The sequence below is a fragment of the Zonotrichia leucophrys genome, chromosome 1 (genome assembly GCF_028769735.1).
Source record: "Zonotrichia leucophrys gambelii isolate GWCS_2022_RI chromosome 1, RI_Zleu_2.0, whole genome shotgun sequence".
In the NCBI taxonomy this organism is placed as follows: Eukaryota; Metazoa; Chordata; class Aves; order Passeriformes; family Passerellidae; genus Zonotrichia; species Zonotrichia leucophrys.
The window spans coordinates 93,524,834-93,545,728 of record NC_088169.1 but is presented as its reverse complement, the minus strand read 5'-3'; the positions used below and the strand labels follow the sequence as shown (position 1 = coordinate 93,545,728).

Below are 20,895 nucleotides of genomic sequence, written 5' to 3'. Positions count from 1 at the left end.
TATAGAGAGTCTACTTCCAAATTGTCACCAACATGCCACATGCAAAAATGTCATTGAAGAATAATTGATTGGTTTACAGAACAGAGGATGAAGTGTTGACTGAAACCTCTCCAGTCTCCATGTCGGAAATTAAAAAATGACAATGATTACAGCATTTTTCCCACTTCAATACTATTTTTAGTACTGTGGTGCTCCAAGACTGTAGTGATTAAAATGAGTGCTTATACAAATGAGTTGCCATGTATTATATCACTACAAGACCATGACATCCCCCATTTATGGATCACTGTATCTGTAATCTCTGATTGGTAAGACTTATCCCTTCTCATTAAAAATGGAAAGAGGACAAGGTATCAGCAGGCTTCCAACCAAAGTAAACAACACAGGAGAGATAAATTTTTTATTAGTTAAGTTTTCATTTTTTGAAGTAATACTTTTTGTAAAAATTCACAGCTTAGCTGCAATTTTCCAACCCAAGTTATTGATTCCATCTAGTTCTCCAACCTCTAATAGGAACCACGGCTTCTGAGCATATTCACAGAATTTTCTAAAAAACTTCAGTTTGTTTTTTTTTTCTTACATAAATATACCTACAGATAGCTCTTTTCCTTGGTGTAAAGCTGGAAACAGTCATCTGGAAAAAGCCATTTACAAAAAGGACTCTGGACCTGTAGACTGGGAAAGCTGATTGCTGTCCCTGACAAGATGATAAAATAAAGACTAACAGAGCACACAGATAAAGATTGTTGCAGAAGTCAGCAGAGTTCCTTCAATGGGAAATCATGTCTGACTAGTTCTCTCTAATTCTGTGAAGCTGTCAGCATGCAAGTAAATAAAGGGAATATGAATATACATAAGTTTTCCAAAAGCCTTCCAATAATATTCCACTGCAATGTTATTAGAGAAACAGAAGTGTCATGGGACTAAAGAAATTTCTTTGTGGACTGAAAGCTGGTTAGATCACAGAAAACAAAGGACAGAGTTTTATGGATTCTTACCATGAAGAAAATTCACAAGTAGAGTTCTCCATGCTTGGACCAATTCTATTCATTGTCTTTAATGACCTATAAAAGGTAATGAACCCTGAAGTCTCTATCTCAGAGCTAATACTATGCTCCTTTGGATAGTGAATTTCAGAACTACCAGTGACCAGCTCCTGAAAGACTTCATTAGAGTGACTTAACTGGGCAAGAAGTTGATAAATGAGCTTCAGTGTGAATAGATGTAAGATATCTAGAAGAACAAAAAAAATCTTAACTAGAACTGCACAATGCTGAAATTGGAACTAGCATTTATAACTCAGCAAAGTGATTTCTGGGCACGGTTGTCATTCCTCTGAAATATTTGGTTTAATGTTCAACAGCAACCTCAAAAAGCCAAGTAATATTGGACATCATGAGGAAGAGCATAAGGAATAACACAGAGGGCATCATTCTGCTGCTGTAGAAAACCTGTGTGAGCCCATTGCTTGAGAGCTGTTTGTGTTTGTACTAAGACTTTCATAAACAAGTGAGTGGGCAAGCTAAACATATTTGGCAAAGCCATGGAGGAATTCAAAACAAATTAAAGATTAGTTTAAAATGGGGGGAAAAAATGGGACAAATTCATTGACATGATTGATAAATGGATTTTAAAAGGACCAGCTAAAGATACTCCCTCTGACTATCAAATCCAGTGATGGTGAATGATGGGAAATTGGAAAGGGAATGGACTGCACAAAGTGATGGAATTTATTACCCTCCCCAAGTGACAATTCTGCTGCCACTGTCAGAGACTGACTGCTGGGAGATATGGACCATGGGTTTGTCTCAGCAGGCCATTTCTTATGAGCTTATTATCCTCACCAGCAGCAATGAAACAGAGAGGAAGAAAAAGGAGATCAGGATTGGTGGAGAAAAATACAGTAAAGAAAATACATGGAAAATGCGGGCACAAAAGAGAAGTGTTACTGAAATAGGAATATTGGGGCAGGAAGAAAAGATATGTTTAAGAAACAAGCACAATTTCATAATATTCCTCTACAAAAACTTCTGGCATAGAAGAATAATACTTGTAGTAATAGGCAAATTTGGTTTGGTGTTTAATTTTCATAATATGGAACTTACTTTGTTATAAAATGTCACTTAATTAGCTATGGTAGAATTCTGAGAAAGCAGCTGTCCTGGATATAATAGACTTCAAATACAGCCTGAATTTTAAAAGTTTTGTTTCACAAATATTACACACTGATAATTATATGAAAAATAAGAGAGGTTTTAGACTATATGAAATTACCTGACTTCACTATTATACATTTTTGTACAATGAACATACAAAATTTTTTTTCTGTAACAAAGATCTCTGCAGATACTTCAGAGATGTGTTTTTCCACTGTCATTTTCAGTTCTGCAAGCTAGATGTTAGGCTATTAAATAAGGATGGTCCTATTTAGATGTGATTCATATAGATACAAACAGCCAAGCTAAGCAAACCACAGGGGAAAAATAAGGCCTTCTGAATTTCAAAAAGCATTCTCTTCATGCTTGTCCTTTGAAATACACTGGAGCGCATCAAAAATACGAAATTAATATCATTTAAACAGGAAAATCCACAAATAAAGAAAATTACACTGATCCATAAGCTTCGTTATCCCCAGCTCAGGTGAGGTTGGAAGGGAACTCTGTAGACTGTCTGGTCCAGCCCCTCCTGCCAAAGCTAAAGGGGTTGAATTTTAATATCACTTTCTGGATTTATTTAAATCAGTGCAGCTATGGCCAAGCAACTGCTTGGCAGCTTAATGAGTTACAGCATAATAAGTTACAGGGTAATACATGAATATAACCATCCCAAGAGAGGCATTATGCCCTTTGGAGAAATCCCAAGTCCAAGGGAGAATGATGTAGGCAAAATTCTTGCACCTCTTTCCTTCCTATTCTCTCTAAAAGAACTCTCCCAAGTCAAAAAAACCCCAAACAATCAAAAACAAACAAACAAAATAAAAACACCACAACAAATCCCAGGCAAATATACAAAAAGGGAAGTAAATATGGTATCATATACTTCCCCCTATTGCCATGTAAACTGGCAAGAAGAAACAGGGCATCAGCATATGGAGAAATGTCTTGATTGTTCATAAAACTATATCTACCCTTGTCTTTAATGGAGAATTATAAAAAAATCCCAACCCTAAACTACTGATTGCAAAGTTCATTTTGGCCTACCTACTTAAGCAAGACTTTAGTCCACCAAATGGCAAACCTTTATAATCAAAGCGATTCCAACAGCAGCTCCATTGATTTTGTCATTGCATCATTTAACTGTCTCACTCTAGAACCTGAGACAGGCTGCTTCAGAACATCATCTGCCTGATGGAGATCTGCTTCAGGGCCATGCAAAAGAATTGCAAAATCATTCAACTTATCTGATGGCCCTGAAAGGAAAATATTTTGTCTTCACTGTGACTGTGGATATAGGGAATAAGATAATTCTGTAACTTTATAAGAAATTAAACAAAAAGAAATCTGTTTTTATTAAGTTTACATCAGATCAACATAACAATAACACTAATTAATTTTGCATGACTTCCCATTTTTGGATTTTCTGAAACTTCACTACTTTAGACTAATTGTGTTCTGTTATGGCTGATTGTGGTTTCTGCTCTGAAACAAATGCTTCGGTTGCTGCTTTCAAAATATTTTTGTTTAAAAAAAAACCCCAGCCATACTGGGGGATTGAAAAAACGTTATTGCTGTGATAAAGTTCTTGAAGGGTGGGGGGTTTGGTCTGGGGAATGGCAGGGGAGGAAGCTAGAGAAACAGAGTGTTAAAACCACTTTGATACAAAGATAATCTGTGTTATTGGTTTATTCCTGTGAAAATCTGTTTTGCAATGTAATTTGCCATTCTTGTATACAAATGCTATTACCAGATTTCCTTGCTAGCATTTACAATGTTGTTCACTATTTAATACTAATTCATAATTAATCTTCTCCCACCTTCTTTCTGTGTACATGCTGTATTCAATTTGAATTTTTTTTTCGGATGTTGAATTGAGAACTTAATCTGAAAATGACAGCCAGCATCTCACCTCACACAGGGTGAAGGTATATTCCAAATGAAATGCAGGTATTTTGTGGCAGGTTTTTACCCTCTCACAGCAGTGAAATCCAGCAGATCCTGCACATCACTGTCCCCCTGTGCACTGCCTATGGAGCTACCAAGGACACAGCTCAGGCACCAAGGAAGGATCCCAAGAACCAGATCTCTGTTTACATAACCACAGGCCAATTCTCCCACCCTTGCCTCATTCAGGGAGCATTTCAAAATAGATGTAGGGACAAACACGAATAAAGCAGGGATCTGTGGACTCAGTAAAATCAAGTTTCATCCACAGCTCCATGGAATGTATCTGTAACACAAGTGATGATGGGCAGCTGTAACTGAGAGCACATCTCCACCCTGAAGGGATACAATAGATGGAACAGGATGAATGAAGCAGAGATGAGCATTCATGAATTTATTATTATTTACTATTTTTGTGATGTCCAGTGGATAACACAGAGATCTTCTCACAAGAACTGTTGCAAAGAACACAGAATAGCATTCATCCTCCTCACATGTTGTATAATGTTCAAAACAAATGTGAGGGAGGACAGGAACAAAATATTAGCAAACACTTGAAGAAAATAAAAATAGATTTGCCTCACATCTAGACATAATTGGGTACTGGCTGAATAAGGGACCTGACTTCTGAGTGTTTGACCTCACAGCATTCTTACATAACAGACATTTAAATGAAATAGAAGCGTTATTTTTAATTTGTTGGATTCGAATCCTGCAAAAAAGACGTGCTACCATACACACATGCACCTACTTATACACACCACAGAATTCAGTAAGGCCCCTTCTGGCTCCATGCATTCATCAACTCAAAGCCTTGAATACTGAGGTTGGGGTTTTTTCAGTACTACAGGCAACTTCACTTCAAAGGAACCATAAAGAGTGCACCTCCTCAGACTTTGACCCTAGCTACAGGTGACAGATTGTGCCTAGTACTTTTTATTATTCATAGTCTTTGCTGGTGATCTGCTAGGAATGGACACAGCACTGCACAAAGATAACATCTTATTACATTTGAGCACACTTGCCAGCCATCTGTACCTAATAATATTGCTTTCTCTGCTCTCCACAGATGCACATTACTTGTATTTCTAATCCTACAGTCCTCTAATTTTCCCCTGTAATGACTCTAACACACATTGTGACAAATTAATATACTCCACAAGCTACTTTCATAAGCACTTTTTCTGAGAATAGCCAACAGACTGCTATATTCATGTAGTTTAGGGGTGTTTTAGTTCACCCTCTACTGCTTCCTTTCCTCAGTTTATAAAGTGAATACACTAACTTTTCATAGCATTTTCACAGAGACTTCAAAAAGTGTTTTGGGCATAACTCATACACCAGGGAGTATCAGATGTCTCAGAATAGGAAGCAGACACGAGTGCATATTCATCTAAACAAAGTGAGAATGGGGTCTGTCTTGGATTTAGTCCAGCTCCACTGAGGACAGCTGCATGTTTTACACAGAATATGCATTTCTATCTGGAAAAAATATAATCTTTATATTTTTAGCCAAAAACCTCTAAGTAATTTCTTGGTAATTTATTTAAAAAATTAAGTGTAAGTATTTTTCTTCCAGAAGTAAGCTGGGGGGAAAGTGGCTTATGCAACCAACTTTTTATGTGACAGCTCCTCAATCAGAACACTGTGAGTCAAGGAGTCTGAATCTCTTCCATCCCTCCTACAAGAGATTAAAAATTGCTTTTCCCACTGCAATAGTGAGAAAAATTCTCATTAACTACCTGGTGACCCTCAGGTGAGAAATAATATAGCCAGTGTTCCCACTAGAGTTGGAGTTGTTCAGCCTGGAGAAGAGTACAGGGACACTTCAGAGCACCTGCCAGTATCTAAAAGGGGCTAAAATAAAGCTGGAGAGGGACTTTTTACCAGGGGAAACAACTTCAATTTGTGTCCCATTGTCCTAAAGGAGAGTAGATTCAGATTAGATATTGGGAAAAAATCCTTTACTGTGAGGGTGGTGAGGCAGTGGCCCAGGTTGCCCAGAGAAATTGTGAATACCCCATTCATAACAGTGTTCAAGGCCAGGCTGGATGGAGCCTTGAGCAGCCTGGTTGGTGCAAAGTGTCTGTGCCCATGGAGTGGGGTTGGGACAGATGATCTTCCAACATCTATGATCCCATGGATTAAGAAAAAAACTCCAAAAAACTACCAAACCAATGACCAAAAAAAAAAAAAAAAAAACACCCACATGAAATGGGACACAAAATTAGAGCAAATATCTTAACCTTTAGGTTTCCCTTTGTGAAATCAAGAGTGGAACTCAGTGATCCTCAAGGATCCCTTGCTACTCAACTTGCAATTCTTTCATTCTTATATTATTAAAAATGCAAGGTCAACCATAAAAAGCAAAACAAATAAAAAATACACGAAATAAGTTAATCTATGCCGTATGAATTTGTTCTCCTCTTGTAGGAATTAATTATCTTCTTCTGCCATTGTACAGTGGAGCCAGAAATCCATCTGCAGTCATTTGAGACAGAAAGGAAATTCAGAGTCATTCTGGCTATCTAAGGTGGGCATATAAAAAGAACAACTAACCTTAAGATGACTCTGCAATTGTGCAGAATATGTGCAACAGAATGTGAACACAATGGGAGGCCCAATGGGAAGATGTGGGCTAAGTTAAATATGCTAAAAAGAAAAACAGATGCAAAGCAGGTCAAGCTGGAAACTCAAAACAGGGGACCCTGAACATTTTGGCTTTTCTGTGGCATCTATACTGCAGGGATAATATCATTTCCATCTCACAGAAATATTATGAAGGTCAATTCATTAATGTTTATAAAGCTTTCAGAACTACAGTGGTGAGCACTTCTGTTGGAAAAGTCCATGGGGAACTTAATATTCGGGCATGCTCTGAGTTTTAAGTATGCAAAGAAATATTGAAGTACTTTCCTATGAGCAAATACTATTTGTTCTGCTAAATTAAACCTATAGAAGAAATATGGGATCATGTAATTAAAAGTTGTCTGTGCAAACAAAGGTATTTAAGAAATGTGGAACTTTTTGAGTGCTTTATTCAATGACCTTAAAGGTCTGGAAATAATCTTGAAGATGTAATTGCATGTGCTGGCCATGAAGGGTGTGCATTACTTCATTTAGGATTAAAAATAGAAAAATACAGACATTTGCACAAAAAAACCCAAACAAGTGAATCCAGTTATACTACTTCAGGTACCTTAAAATCTTCAAAATTCTTTCAAAAGAAGCTTTTTATGTGCTATGCTCTTTCCCATGGGTAAGTCCTATTTCTAATTAATATAAACACTTAAAAAAGAAGAATAGATTATGCTCATCACAAATTTAATGAAATTACTATAATCTAATTTAGAGGTGTCATTTATGACTCTGTAGTTTTAAACAGAATAGGGTTCGGCACCTAACTTTAGATCCAAACTCTGGTATAGAGGGAAAAAAAATAATTCCCCACATTATTTTATTTACCACTTAAATATTAAATGAACTCTGAGAACTTTCAAGTAAAAGCTCATACTAATTTTAAAATTGGATTTCACTAAAATGTACCACTTTGCAAACATTTTATTTTTTGCTCTCTCTGTATGACCTCAGCAAGAAAACAAGACAGATTAACCAAACAGCTCAAACTGACTAAAACACTGTGGATAGCTTATAACAAGGTTCTTTTCGTTTTTAATACTTCATAATCAAAAATGTGCTCCTGCAGCACTGTGCTTAAATTGCCATTCCAAAATCCATCTTCTCTCTGTCATCACTGAACTACAGTGTCATGTAGCATTTGCATGATAAATAAAATACCTACTAGGCTGTTGTCAGAAGGATTACATGTTTATCTTCATAACTTGACAAAATAAAGTATTATAATCTATAAACTCTCAGAATTTAAATTTAAGACCACCTGATAGGAAATCCAGATAGTTAAGGGATTTAACTCATTGACTGTATCTGGAAGGCCTGTTTTTGCCAAACATAAGCAGGATTAGGAAAGCACAATTGCAATTGGCCATGGGATTCCATATCAGTTTTTGTTAGCCTAAAACTGTTCTGGCCTCCATGGGTTTTGCATAAAGCCTGGGTAATGAACATACTGAAACTATGACTATACTGTCAATATAAATAATACAGCAAGAGTTAAAGGAGGTTTATTGTGTTGCACTGCTACCCAGTAATAACACTGAAGACCAGTTTGGAAAAGAACAGAAATCTCATGCTTTGGGGTTTAAAGGTAGTCCATAACCATTTGGGAAGCAATTCTTTGAGAAGATTAAATTGCCAGTTCCTGGACCTTTTCAAGGGTACTCAGTTGCTGCCCACAGCAAAAGAAACTCTGATAGAGTAGATTAATTATATACCTGGTAAAGTACAACTGTTACTGTGCTCTTAACTGAGGTCTTGATTTCAAAGTTATTAACCTCATGCTCTGCAAATTCAATTCAACCCCATGATTGTTCTCCAAGAAAACCTTGAGTGGTTCTACATGGGGGACCTATTTTCACGAGGAACAAGTACTTCACGTACCAAAAAAATGTACATCTTCATTCTTATTCAGTTCTTCCCAAATGTGTCATCCCCTAACAAGCAACCTTCTGAAAAAGTAATAAAATCACTGTTTTCTCCTTTTATGTTCCATCTGCTCAAAGTTCTACCTAAAAGATTTAAAACACCCTAACTGTGAGCTTCTCACTTCCTTTATTAATAGCAGATCTTTCCCCAGTGCCATATTTTAGTTTCTGGATGGTCTGAACAAACCCAGGTGAGCCTAAAAATGCTTGCCAGAGAAAAAGAAACAGCACAAATACAGAGGGAAAATACAAAGAAGCAAACCCAAGGAAATTAGGTCTATCCCAATTAACATTAACATAGACTTTAGTAGCTTATTCTACTGGATCATGCCTAGTTTTAGGATGATGCTGCCATCTCACATATTCAATTCAACTAATGTGAACTATAATCAATATTTTCATGATTTCCACTTGGACACCTAATCCCAAGAGCAGCCCCTAGATGCAGCTTAAACTGTACAGCTTCCTGCTGTCACAAAATAGGTAAGACAATATTTCACACTGCTTGAATACTTTGAAATTGGTGCCACTGATTCATTACTACAGTTACCAACACATAAATTTATCATGCTTAAAACAGGACGTAGCTATTTCACACGTAATAGCTTCAAGAATATTTCATTATTTCAATATGGAAGATGACATTAATGATTTAAATATAAAGGCCAAAAGTAACTCATTGAGAGCATCTCAGTGTAAAATATTCAGTTTACTTCTGTTAAACTCTAATCTGTATCTCAAAAAGACACTGTGGTCATAACCAATCTAAAAATGCCACAAAATGGAGAGCTGGCTTTCAGGTGTGTTACAAATGAAATCAGGAGCGTTGCTGTTCAAAACAGTGTTCTGCTAGAGGACTGCATCTGTGTTTTCAGTCAAGCAGACCTCCCACTAACTTCAGAAAGGCAACTTATTTACATAAAAAACTGCAGGGAAAGGCCCTTTAATGCTTAAGTATGATTCAGCTTTTATGCTTCCCTTCTAAATAAGGATTTTTATAACCAGCAAAGAAAGGAAAACCACTCTGAGGTGCTACTTAGGCTGTTAGCCCAGAGGCCTCGACCCTGCAGGGTAACAAACCAAAACTGCCATTAGCTTTACACAGCTCTGCGTGCAGCAGGATCACAGATCCTGGAATATGCAGCCCGTGTAACTTATGTAACTGAACATGCAAATACCCAGCTGAAATTCCAGAGGTGCTGCACAGCAGAAGCTCGGGGAGGGCAGAATTTGGGTTATGTGTGTGCGGTGTACTCTTCATCCGACGCAGACGGACCGAGGTACAAATTCTGGCAGGGCTGTGGCCCCTGGAGCAGGCAGGGGGAAGCTGTGCCCGCCTCAGGCCCCGCTGCTCCCTTGCAGCAGCCCAGGACCCTCGCAGCTCCTGGGGCTTCCTTCAGCCAGCTCCCGGAGCTCCTGAGGTGCAGCCCGTGCCATAAACACTGCGGAGCGTCGGGAGCACACGAGCACCCGGAGGTTTGCAAGTTTGCTCTCGGCATACCTTTGTATCTTGGAAAAAGGGATCCGGTGTTTTGTGTACCACAGACCTCTGCAGTGACATACATTCAGAAGCAAGGGCTGCTGCAAGCAACCAAAAGGTTTCCTACACAAATATTTACTTTGTTGAGAGCATTTTAACCTGAGAGCTAAGACAGGCAAATATTAGCTACTGAAATCTTCTTCAAATGACATAGTCCTTTACACATCTATCAGGACATAACACTAACTGTCTTCAAGTAATATCAAAGTAAACAAGGGAAATAATGGAGATGAGGAAAAGAAAATTCATTTCACCTTATGTTGCTTACTTTCACAAATATGCCATACAAAATAAGAATATATATATCACTAAATACAGATCTTTGTCCTTATCACATGACTTAAACATGAAAAACCATGTTGATTTTTAGCCTTACCTAGAAATCTCTGAATTATGTACCTTGATTGTTCGTGTTATCTTTTTACTGACGTGACAAAAAACGGAAATCACTGTACTGAATACCTGGAGTTTCATAAAATGCTAAATTACTGTGTACCTAAGCAAAAGTAGTCAAATCCAAGCCTGGCAAGCAGGTATGAATCTAATGCACTCATCACTGACACTCTATTAAACTACAGAATCATTTGAGTCAAAAGGCTGGAACCTGTTGTGGTTCAGAATGACAAAGAACTATAAGAAAAAAAGAAATAGTATTTTGTAGAACCTATCTAAAGGTCTCTGAGTCTTTAAGCCATAGGGGCTCGTTCTTTCCCCCTTGAACTCTGCAAGAGTTTTGACACCAGCTGTAGCTGCAAGCCAAACAGAATTGGAAACATGGTATCTGAGATCAGGGAAGCTCTGTGTTTCACAAGGACCAGGTCTGCACACAAAATGTCTCATAGGTTTATCTTGGTTATTTATATTTCTTTTTTCTTTCCAAACACAAAAAAGAAATAATGATGTGCTGGAGTAGACTGTCATCTAAATTTCAGATCGATTTGTATCTGATTAATAAAAGCAAAGTATACTTTAATGGGTGAAGTCCATTTACTCCTAGTAATGCAAATTGCACTAATTAAAAATTCTAGTTTTGAAGCTTCGAATCAAAACAAATAAGCAAACAAAATTTCTAGTAAAGCCACCAGAATTCGCATGAAACTGACAGGTAAAAGACCATAATCTCCTTTTGTATTTTGTCTTCATTACAAAAGTATGATTTTCATATTCCAGAAAATTCATCAGAAGTACCAAACAGTTTGTTCTTTTTTACAGGTGCAAGTATTTAAAACCACCACTAAAAGCTTTGTTGCAGAAAGCATACAAACCAAAATACCTACAGGGATATCTTATACTTTCTACTTACAGAAAATTCCCACTTAGGGAAGTGATCAACACATTAAAAACCAGAAGAGATTTGTCAACTTTTGGTATTTATGCTGTCCCACTAAGTTTGCTATCATGCAATCAGAAACTTCAGTACTAATGGTAAACAGCCACCATGAATCTACATCCAGCTCCTCACAAATAACTGAAGTCCTGGGCTCAGTAGTCACTGCACTGTTTTGTATTTCTAACTTCTGCCTTTTTCTTAAAACAGAGAAGGAAAAGCAGGGAGGATGGGAAGAGAGAGGAGGGGAAGTAGATGCGTACAATCTTCAATTTCTAATGACTTGTAAATGTTATCGGTACGAGCACCACTTGATTTGCTTTCCTGTCCGCAATCCTGTCAGCCGTTTGGGGTCCAAGTGTGAACTTGGAATTCAGCCCTGAGTGCTGAAATCAAGATTTCTATTAATTTACTGAGCACCCCAACTCTGCAGCAGGAAGAAAAAAGCATGCACTGGATCTCTGTCTTTTCATTCCAAAGTCCTTATACAACCACTGCAGTTCTCAAGTAAAACGCTTATTGGTATCATATTACTACCCCCCCCCCCCACACACACCCCCCCATCCAGAGTAGATTTTATTATTTCCATAGAAAATAAAAATACAGCCTTTACCTTACAGATCTGAAAATAATCTGAAGTGAGCGTCTCCTGGATCTCCTCTCTGGGTGTCCCTGCAGCTCCCGCAGTCCCTCCTGGGTGCACGGAGCCACCAGCCCCACTTCCACTGCCACCGCCACTGCTTCCAACAGGGGATGCGGCAGTTAAACCATCCAAAACTTTGCGAAAATTAAATTTCTTCATTTTGGAAAAATCTTTAGGAGGATTTGAGGGGGGAGAAAGGATGTGTCGTAACACATTCAGCTACATGTAGCGACCGAGAAAGTCTTTAATGGTCCTCTGAGTGAGGCAGCACTTTAAGTCTCTTGTACCAAACAGAATGTCAATATTAGGTATAATTGATCGAAAAATACAAAGGCTTCATTTTGCCAGACGCAAAAGCTACCTGGAATGGTCCTTTCCAAAAATAAATAAATAAATAAATAAAAAATCCACAAGCAGCAGGACTAAGATTTACATTCAAACAAGGAACAATGGAACAACCGCCATCGGGTTCGCTCGCAAAACCCACATTTAGCAGTGGTCAAAACAGAAAAGTAAATAAAAAATTCAAGCTGGCATCCAAAACAGTGGGATCCATCCCTCTACCTCATCTGCCTAAGATCTGCCTTCGGCACTTGATTATTTCAGCCAAACTACTAAAATGCGTCTACATTCAATTGCCCCTTCCCCTCAGAACCCCTTGGAGCCAGAGGTATCTCTGCCCCCGAGGTTTCCGCGGAGCGATTCCCCGCTCCCAGCCGCGGGTGCGACTCCTGCTCTGGTTCCCTGCCCAGCCCAGCAAATGCCGGCAGCCGCTGCCGCACTCGGCGCTCCTGTCTCTCCCCTCGGGCTCCACGGCAGGGTGCGAGGTGCGGGCAGCGAGCCCCCTCGCTCTCCTCGCCGCCCCGGCCGCCGCTCCGTGAGGAGCGACGGCAGCGAGCGACCCCCTAAGCCGGTCCGGCCGTCCCGGGCTGACCACCCGTCCCGTCCCTGCGCTGACGGACCCCCGCCCGTCCCGATCACCGAGCCTGTGTCGCTGCCGTGCTCTCCCCCCAGAACCGCTCCGGCGGGACCGGGCTCCCTCGGGCGCCGGGGGGACGCGGGGCGGGGAGGGGCGGGTGAGGAGCGGAGAGGAGCGGGGCAGGTGAGCGGGCAGCGGAGGGTGGCGGTGGCGGCTCCCGCCCGCCCGGCGCGCTCGCAGCCGTTCTCCGAGGTACTGAAAGCTCCGCCGGCGTCAACCGCAGCTCCTCCTCCTCGCCCTTCCTCCTCCTCCTCTCTTTCCCTGCCTCCCGCCCCCGTCCGCCAGGCCCCGCCTGCCGCAGCAGCGCGCAGCCCGCGCCCCGCCCCCGCTGCCTGCTCGGCTGTGGGCGGGGGAGAGGGCGGGGAGACGTTAGTGATTGACAGGCACGCGCGCTTTCCTATACCCTGCTGCGAGCTGGCCGCTGGAACGTGACTGGCGGGCAGGGCAGAAGGGGCGGCTCCAGACAGGGAACAAGCGATGTCTGACGGCCCTCGCGATCCGCAGTCTCTGATTGGAGTGCTGTGAGGATGGGCACCCACTCCCACCAATAGAAGCGCAGTTCCGCGACGCCCCGCCCCCAGCCCGACGGGATGGGCGGGGCCAGGGGAGCTCCCGCCCCACTGCGGCGAGAGCGGCAGCGGCCGCGGAGCTGCTGAGGTATAGCGGCCTCGGGGCAGCGGGGCTGGAAGAGAACAGGGTTTATGGCGGTGGGTGGAACTGAAAGTTGGTGTCGCAGCTTCAGCTGCGTGCGGGACGTCGAACAGACCCAAAATTCGGCATAAAGTTGTGTCAGGAGAGACTTTGGTTGGATATTAGGAAAAGGTTCTTTCACCCCGAGGGTGGTTGGGGCACTGGAACGGGCTCCCCAGGGAAGTGATCATAGCACCCAGCCTGACAGAGTTCAGGCAGTGTTTGGAAATTCCCTCAGGCACATGGTGTGACTCTTGGGCATGGTCCTGTGCAGGACAAGAAGGACAAAAGATGGACTCTGCGATCCTTGCGGGTCGCTGCCATCCCAGGATATTCTGTGGTTCTGTGCAAATGCCACGGGCCGTGACGCTCTCGGCGGTGTGAGGAGCGGCCCTGAGAGGAGCCCCCATTGCTCGGAGGGGTCTGTGCGGGTCCGTGCTCAGCCCTCACACTGACCTTGCCTCCTCGGGGGCAAATCCCATTTTCCTTCCCGGGAGGAATACAAAGGACCCGGGGCTGCCCTTCGGAGGCTCGCTCCGAAGCCGTGCAAATGGCTGGGGACAGCTCTGTGGCCTCTGAAGCGCGATCCGGCACAGGAGGTGTTACACTGCACACAAGCTTCTATTAAAAGGTTATTCAGGTCAGGAACAAATGAGGCAGCGATTAAAAGTGACTCATGGCACAGTGCTGTCAACGTGGTTGGAAGCCGAGAACTGAATAAAGTGGTGTAAGGAATAAGCACATAGCACCTCTCCTGTATAGGAATTAATCTTTAACACCTCACCAAAGTGTTGTACTTTCTTCACACTTGAGGTGACCAATGAGTGCACACTGGTCACCTAACTTTTCACATGTTTTAGGGGTGCTTAGTGTAGTTCTAATATCCACTCTAACCCCAAATTTGATTCTATGAATCCTAGTTTTTATTTCAGCATCTTACACTGAGATTTATACTTTTTTTTTTTTTTTACGCTTTAGCTCATCCCTTTGTGTCCACAGGTACTCCCCATCTGCATGATAAAAAGATTGCAGTAAAGTTCAAAGAATAAGCGTAGCTTCACTTAATGCCCTCATGAAAAATAAAGGGTAAATTGCTGATGAAACTGGGAAGGTTGATAGGTTTCTGTAGCCAGGAAAAAAGGGACAAAACTTTGTATGGGAAACAAAATATATGAGGACTATAACAAGCAGACAGAAATGAAAAAGGGAATGGAACTGAGTAAGCAAATCTGTAAAGATAAAAGTACAGAGTTTTGAAGAATGAGGAAAAGTCAAAACCCAGTTGAAGCTATTTAAAGAATGTCATGTCCTACTAATACTATGTTCACCAGAGGCAATGCAAGTTTTAAAAAAAAAGAAAGGCTAACAAAACCCAAAAGAAAGATAACTACATGAATTGTAAATAGGGAAGGGAAAGATAAGGTTAAAAATGAAAATAATTAAGATGAAGAAAATATCAGAGAGACTTGCAAAAAAGTCTGTCTGGGAGTCAGAGGGTACTAGAGGAAGAAAATCTGATAACACAATAGTTTTACAGTTCTGGGGAGGACAGAGATAAGACAGTTTGTTTTAAGTCAAGAAAAGGATGAAAATTAGAAGAATGAATGATAACTTTGGAGTTGGAATAAGGTGCAGACATTTTTTGAATACCAACAACATTTCCCTTCCAGAGAATCACTATGGAGAACTGGGTATTGATGATTAGATACTCCCTCAGAGTGTCCAAAAAGGCAAGCAAGGATCCTTACACTGCCAGTGTGCTGTTAGGAAAACTGACTTGTAGGGAAAAAAACCAAAACAAAAACAAACTGACCAATAAAATACAATCAGTCCTGTTTATAAACAACAGAGAAAAAATCTTGGTCTCACTACTGGTGCATGTAAGGCATGTGTGTTCCTTTTGAAAGTTTTCCTCTAAGCTGGACAAATCCAGAAGCAGAGAGGGAGTGATGGAAATGAGAGCTGTGGGAAGGTGCTGAGGGAGAGAGGACAGTGCAGGACATAGGCAAACTCAGTTTTGACAGGCACAGAAAGAAGCCCCATTGAATGACCACATTGCTGAGAAGTTTTGTTGTATAACAAAAACAAAAAAGAGAACCATTTGGTTTTGACACAGTAAAAAACCTATTGCTTCTTTTTTTTTTTTTTTTTCAGTGGAGAAACAAGCAGTAGACATGAGGCATTCTGTTGCTGGCTTGTATTGGTTTAGATGATATTGGTGTTTCATAGGATACTTGTGAGATTGCCACCACAATCTCACAGTTTTAATAAAAGTTGATAAAATTAGGAAAATTTGGAAATATTTTACACATTAAATTGATACATAAACGAAATTAAATAATACATGCCAGTTCATTGTGGGAAATATGTATCTGGATCTGTATTTTAGATTGTAATGAGAGGGTATTCTCCTCAGTGTTTTTTTTTTTTTTTTCATAGTATCTTTTACATTTAGTAGTCATCTTGTTCTGCAAGGTCAAACAGAAACCAAATGTTAAAAGGATAACAGTTCACTACAAAGATTTGCTGAGAAAGAGGATCTTTAACAGTCCACACCATCAAAATTCATATGAGCTTTCATTCTGATTTTTGCTTAAGGAAGCTTGTGATTATGTGCAGTAATATAAAAAGATTAGTCAGAATAAAACCTGGCAAAAGAGAGTGATATTAATTCAGTGTTCTTTCAATCTGATTCAAGAACTGACCAAGAAAATGAAGAATCAGGAAAGATGTGCTAGATCAGCTGAGCAGAAAGTGATAATATTAGAGATTGGATATGTTTTGACCATTAATGTTCTGGCCAGTTCTCTAGCTTTCTTGTTTAATTTTTTTTTTTAATAGCAAATCCTGCTTTGGACTGTGGACTAGAGTTTCCTGACTTTTTAAAGCTGCAAACATATTTTAATCTCAGGTTATATTTTTGGCAGTTTAAAAAAAAATACATGCAGAAGTGTGCAATAAGTGATGATTTCATGGTTGACACTTTTTAAGTGATTCATGTGAGTCCCTTTGATAATTCATGTGTCAGCAGCTAAAAGCAATGACCCTTGAGAGAAATCACTGTATGCCCACCAGCAGCGGACTGGACCTTGCAACTACACCCTGGCAAGGAACTTCTGTGCCTCTAGAGAAACTAAGGAAAAAGATGGAATCAAATCCCAGAAGCGCATCTATGCCAGTGCAGGCAAAACTGTGACTTTGCACAGCTACCTATTCCTCATTGCACTGTGGGACATTTGCCAGTGTTATCCATGTTTCTGTGTAATTCCAGAACATCGAATGGCAGCAAGCATAGTGTTTCTGCCTGCAGAGCTCCACTAAAAATATCCCCAGTCAGTGCTGAATGTCTGGTTAGAACAGCTTGCTGAACTCTATCAATTAGCTAGATCTTAATCTATTTAATGTGTTTTATTAAAGCCATATAATGCTAATGTTTTAATCAAAATGTCAAGCAGTACTAAATCAGATTCATTAGGAAGGTCCAAGTCTATCACATCCATGTGGTTACCTTGATCAAACAAACCTGTAATCGCATCAAAAATTGAAGTCAGGCCTGCTTGTCAAGTCTTGTTTCCATAAAGCCATGTGGACTTGTTTCATTCCATTCCTACCTTTAACTCTTTATTGATTGAATCACGCATAGCATGACTGCTTTAATTCACATAACATCACTGTTTTGTCTAGGATTACCAAGGATGCCAGGTCTGTTATTACCTTGGTCATTCTGCTTGACTCTTGGAATAACATGAGCTTTCCTTTTGCTCTTTGAATATTAGCTGTAAAGAGAGCTGTTAAAAATTAACATAAGAAGGCTGGAAGTCTCCTACTCTTTAAGGATCTTTGGATACTCAGGTGCCATAGAGACTGCTGATTGAAAAACAGCAGTGCCATTCTCATCCTACAGAGGTGTCAATGGATAGAAAGATAATTCATCATCCTCATGTAATATTAATACATTACCATTTTTCTTTCTTTTCACAAGAACAGGATGGAAATATTTACCATAAAAATGAGATCTTTTATGCATGCTCTGAAACTAGATTTCTTAATGAAGAAGCTGTGGAAAGTGTCTGTACAAAACTGAGAATGTAATTTTGTAATAAGGACTCCATTTTGTGCAGTAGGCAAAGAACAGGTGTAAATTAGCCCATGGGTAGAGTTCCCCATGGATAAATCACCTCAGCTTGAGGTGATTTGTTCTCATTGCTGTTGAAAAGGAAGGTCCTGCATTCATTTGAACTCTTGGGAGGGTTTTGTCCCTTCAGCAATGCATTTATTTGCTAGGGAAGTCAATAGTTTTATTTTGGGTTAATGAGCTGGATTAGCTCTGCACAGAGTCAGACAAGCTCTAGAGCCAGTGCGAAGGAAAGCAGACCTGGACAGAAAGATGAGGGTAGCCCCACTTTTGTTACATGTGGTTCAGCTCTGGTGTACACTAAAAATTCATTGTGAGGGGGGCCTATTGAGCTGCATTCCAAATACCTGCCCTGCTCAGCAAGGGCTGCACATCTCAGTGAAGAGCTGTCCCGAGCCACCTGAACAGCAGCTGGGGCAAAGGGACTGCCCTGTTGTGTCAGGGCAATGGGGCTTTTTGCAGAGGGCTCTCCCAAGGCTCTGGGACTCAACCTAGATTTGGTTGCTCTGGAGCAGGGGCCCTTTTCTAACAGGTTGTGGGGTCCAAGGTGATTGCACAGCAGTAACTTGCTTTTTTACTATAGCAATTCTGCAAATATCTGGGATGTCAAATTAAGATAACTTGGGTTCTAGTCAAGACAATGTCAGGCCATGGCTGGGAGGCATAACTGGTCTGAGAGGCTTGATAAATTCTAGGGCAGTTAATATATACCATGTACCATGTTGCCAGAGATTTCTTATCCACCTTTATTGTAGCTCTCAGACTGACTTTTTTGGTATTCTCTCTGCATCCAACTTGCATTGTATTCCATGCACAGTTTTCTAGTGCTTCCTCTTAATCCTTTTGCCTAACACTTCATCTTATAGATCCCTGTCTGTCACGTAGTTCAGTTCCCTGTTTCCCCTCTTACCCCTTCAGTAAGGATTAGATAAAATGGTCTGGCTTTTCCAGGTCCTGCTGTGAGCCAGGCTATTTGAACTCCTAATGACCCAGGCTTGCAATCCAGCCTGTGCACCTCCCATGTATCTGAAGGTGTACTGGTTCATTAAAATATTTTTAGTAACTGGCACAGGTTTTTGGAAAGCAGAGTTGTTATTTTTGTACTCTGAAGTTTTCATTTCCATCAAGCATATGCTGACTTTTGATCAAAATATGCATTTCTGAGTTTTTTGGTGGATGTTTTCCATTCTGTACATTTTCATCTTCTCTAGAAGCTGCAGAACAGCAGGAGCTGATGCCTTTTCAAAGTCAGTTGTTAATAGTTCACTGAACAGCTTTCCAAAAAAAGACATCTACAAAAATGGAATAGCCACTAGCTTTTCAATACCAGGGAATGTTGGGGCCCTTGACCAAATGTGTACCTATCTAGATAACAGATCCTTCAAACTGACCAGTCACCCTCCCAAACATGTTTGCAAGAGATCACAGATTTCCCAGTCATCAAGGATAAGCTTTCAGATAGGGAACTTCAAGCATCAGTTAAGCCTGTTAGATAATCTACTGAATTTAAATCCCTAGAGAGGAGAATATCCTTTATTAAAGCAAAATCAGTAAGAGCTTTAGCAAGTCAGGAAGACTGTAATTCACAGTGAATATTCTTTTTGTTGTCAGCTTTGCTACAAATTTGACATTTTATGCCTTTTTCCATTATTGCTCTGAGTGTTTTGCAAATTATCACTGACATTTGAAGTGACAGCCAGTGTATTGCAAATTGTTAGCTCACTTTACTAGATTCTGCCCTAACAAAGGTCTCAGTTAGGACTGGGCTACTTGTCTTGGTTGCTTTCAAACCCACACAGTCTTGCAAGTTTGAAACATAATCTTTGAATTCATTTAAAAGCATAAGGAGTTTGAAAGGAAAAAAATATGTTTAATGAGTCTGCACTTGCTCTATAGAAAAGCCATCAGCACAGTTTGCATTTTTGGGCAGGTTTCTTCCAGTGTTCACAGAAAAGAAACTTCTTATTAGCTGGGGAAAATTTCAGCTGCCTTTCAATATCCTTCAGTTTAAATTGTAGGGTAAAAATGTCCATTCACTCAAACTAGTTTGATGAATCATAGGAACCAAAAATATAATGTGTCAGTTCAAAAAACATCAAATATCACATTTCTGGTCTATTTGTGAAAAACCTTCATAGAAAAATCTTCCAAGAGCCATTGACTGCATTTCATATGGATGGTCATTAATAGTGTAGATATTTGCATTTAAAAAATAGTTGGAAAGATCAAAGTAGAGAGAGAAAAGAAAAACAGAGGTAAAATGGAGCCCACACATTCCAGTATTTCAATCTTTTGTTATTAAGAGCGCTCAGTTTTATGTCTGCACCTTTCATTTTTAACAATTGATATATTCTGCAAATTGCTGTTGACCTGCAAGACCAATACCCTTTTCTCTTTTTGACTAAATAATTCTTCATAATAAACAGCCTGAGCAGAAGACTCCAGGGAACAAATGCTACTTGCAGTCTGACTTCCAGCGTTCTTTTGAAGTTTATTAAAACAATCCTTCCTGCTACTCTATAGAATCATCCCACCTCCCAAACCATCCCCCAAACCTGGACCACATCCTGACCACAGCCAGGCCCTTCAGCCCAGGACTGCAAACCACCTAATCAGCTGCCTAAGAATTAATGTCATGTTGAGCTATTCCATGGGTGAATCTAATAACTGAAATGGCTCTTATGCCTTCCTTTTCCCCCCTTTAATCCTAATTTAAGAGCAAAGTGAAGGCAGATGTGACCATTCTATCTCCTCTGCAAGTATTCTATGAAATACTCCATCCTAGTCCTGATACTTTGTTGAAAGGAAGTCTGGCAGAAATGTTAGCAGTGAAAATCCAATCAGTCCTAAAAGTTAAAAAAATGCTTCTTCATGCCAGAAATGACAGCTGTATTATTCCTCAGCTCTTGTTCTCTCTTC

General features: G+C 40.3%; 1 protein-coding gene across 9 annotated transcripts in view; it reads right to left on the bottom strand.

Annotated features, from left to right (window-relative positions):
* Positions 1–13,400, bottom strand: part of STXBP5L (syntaxin binding protein 5L) — a 185,245-nt gene extending 171,845 nt beyond the window's left edge. For 7 of the 9 annotated variants that reach the window (XM_064722676.1, XM_064722666.1, XM_064722730.1 and 4 more), the window contains exon 1: positions 12,143–13,400. In XM_064722676.1, coding sequence (XP_064578746.1) covers positions 12,143–12,331 — 189 coding nt within the window. In that variant the 5' untranslated portion in view covers positions 12,332–13,400. The remainder of the gene's footprint in view (positions 1–12,142) is intronic. The other 2 variants (XM_064722685.1, XM_064722720.1) reach the window with 1 other exon arrangement.
* Between the last annotated feature and the right edge of the window lie 7,495 nt (positions 13,401–20,895).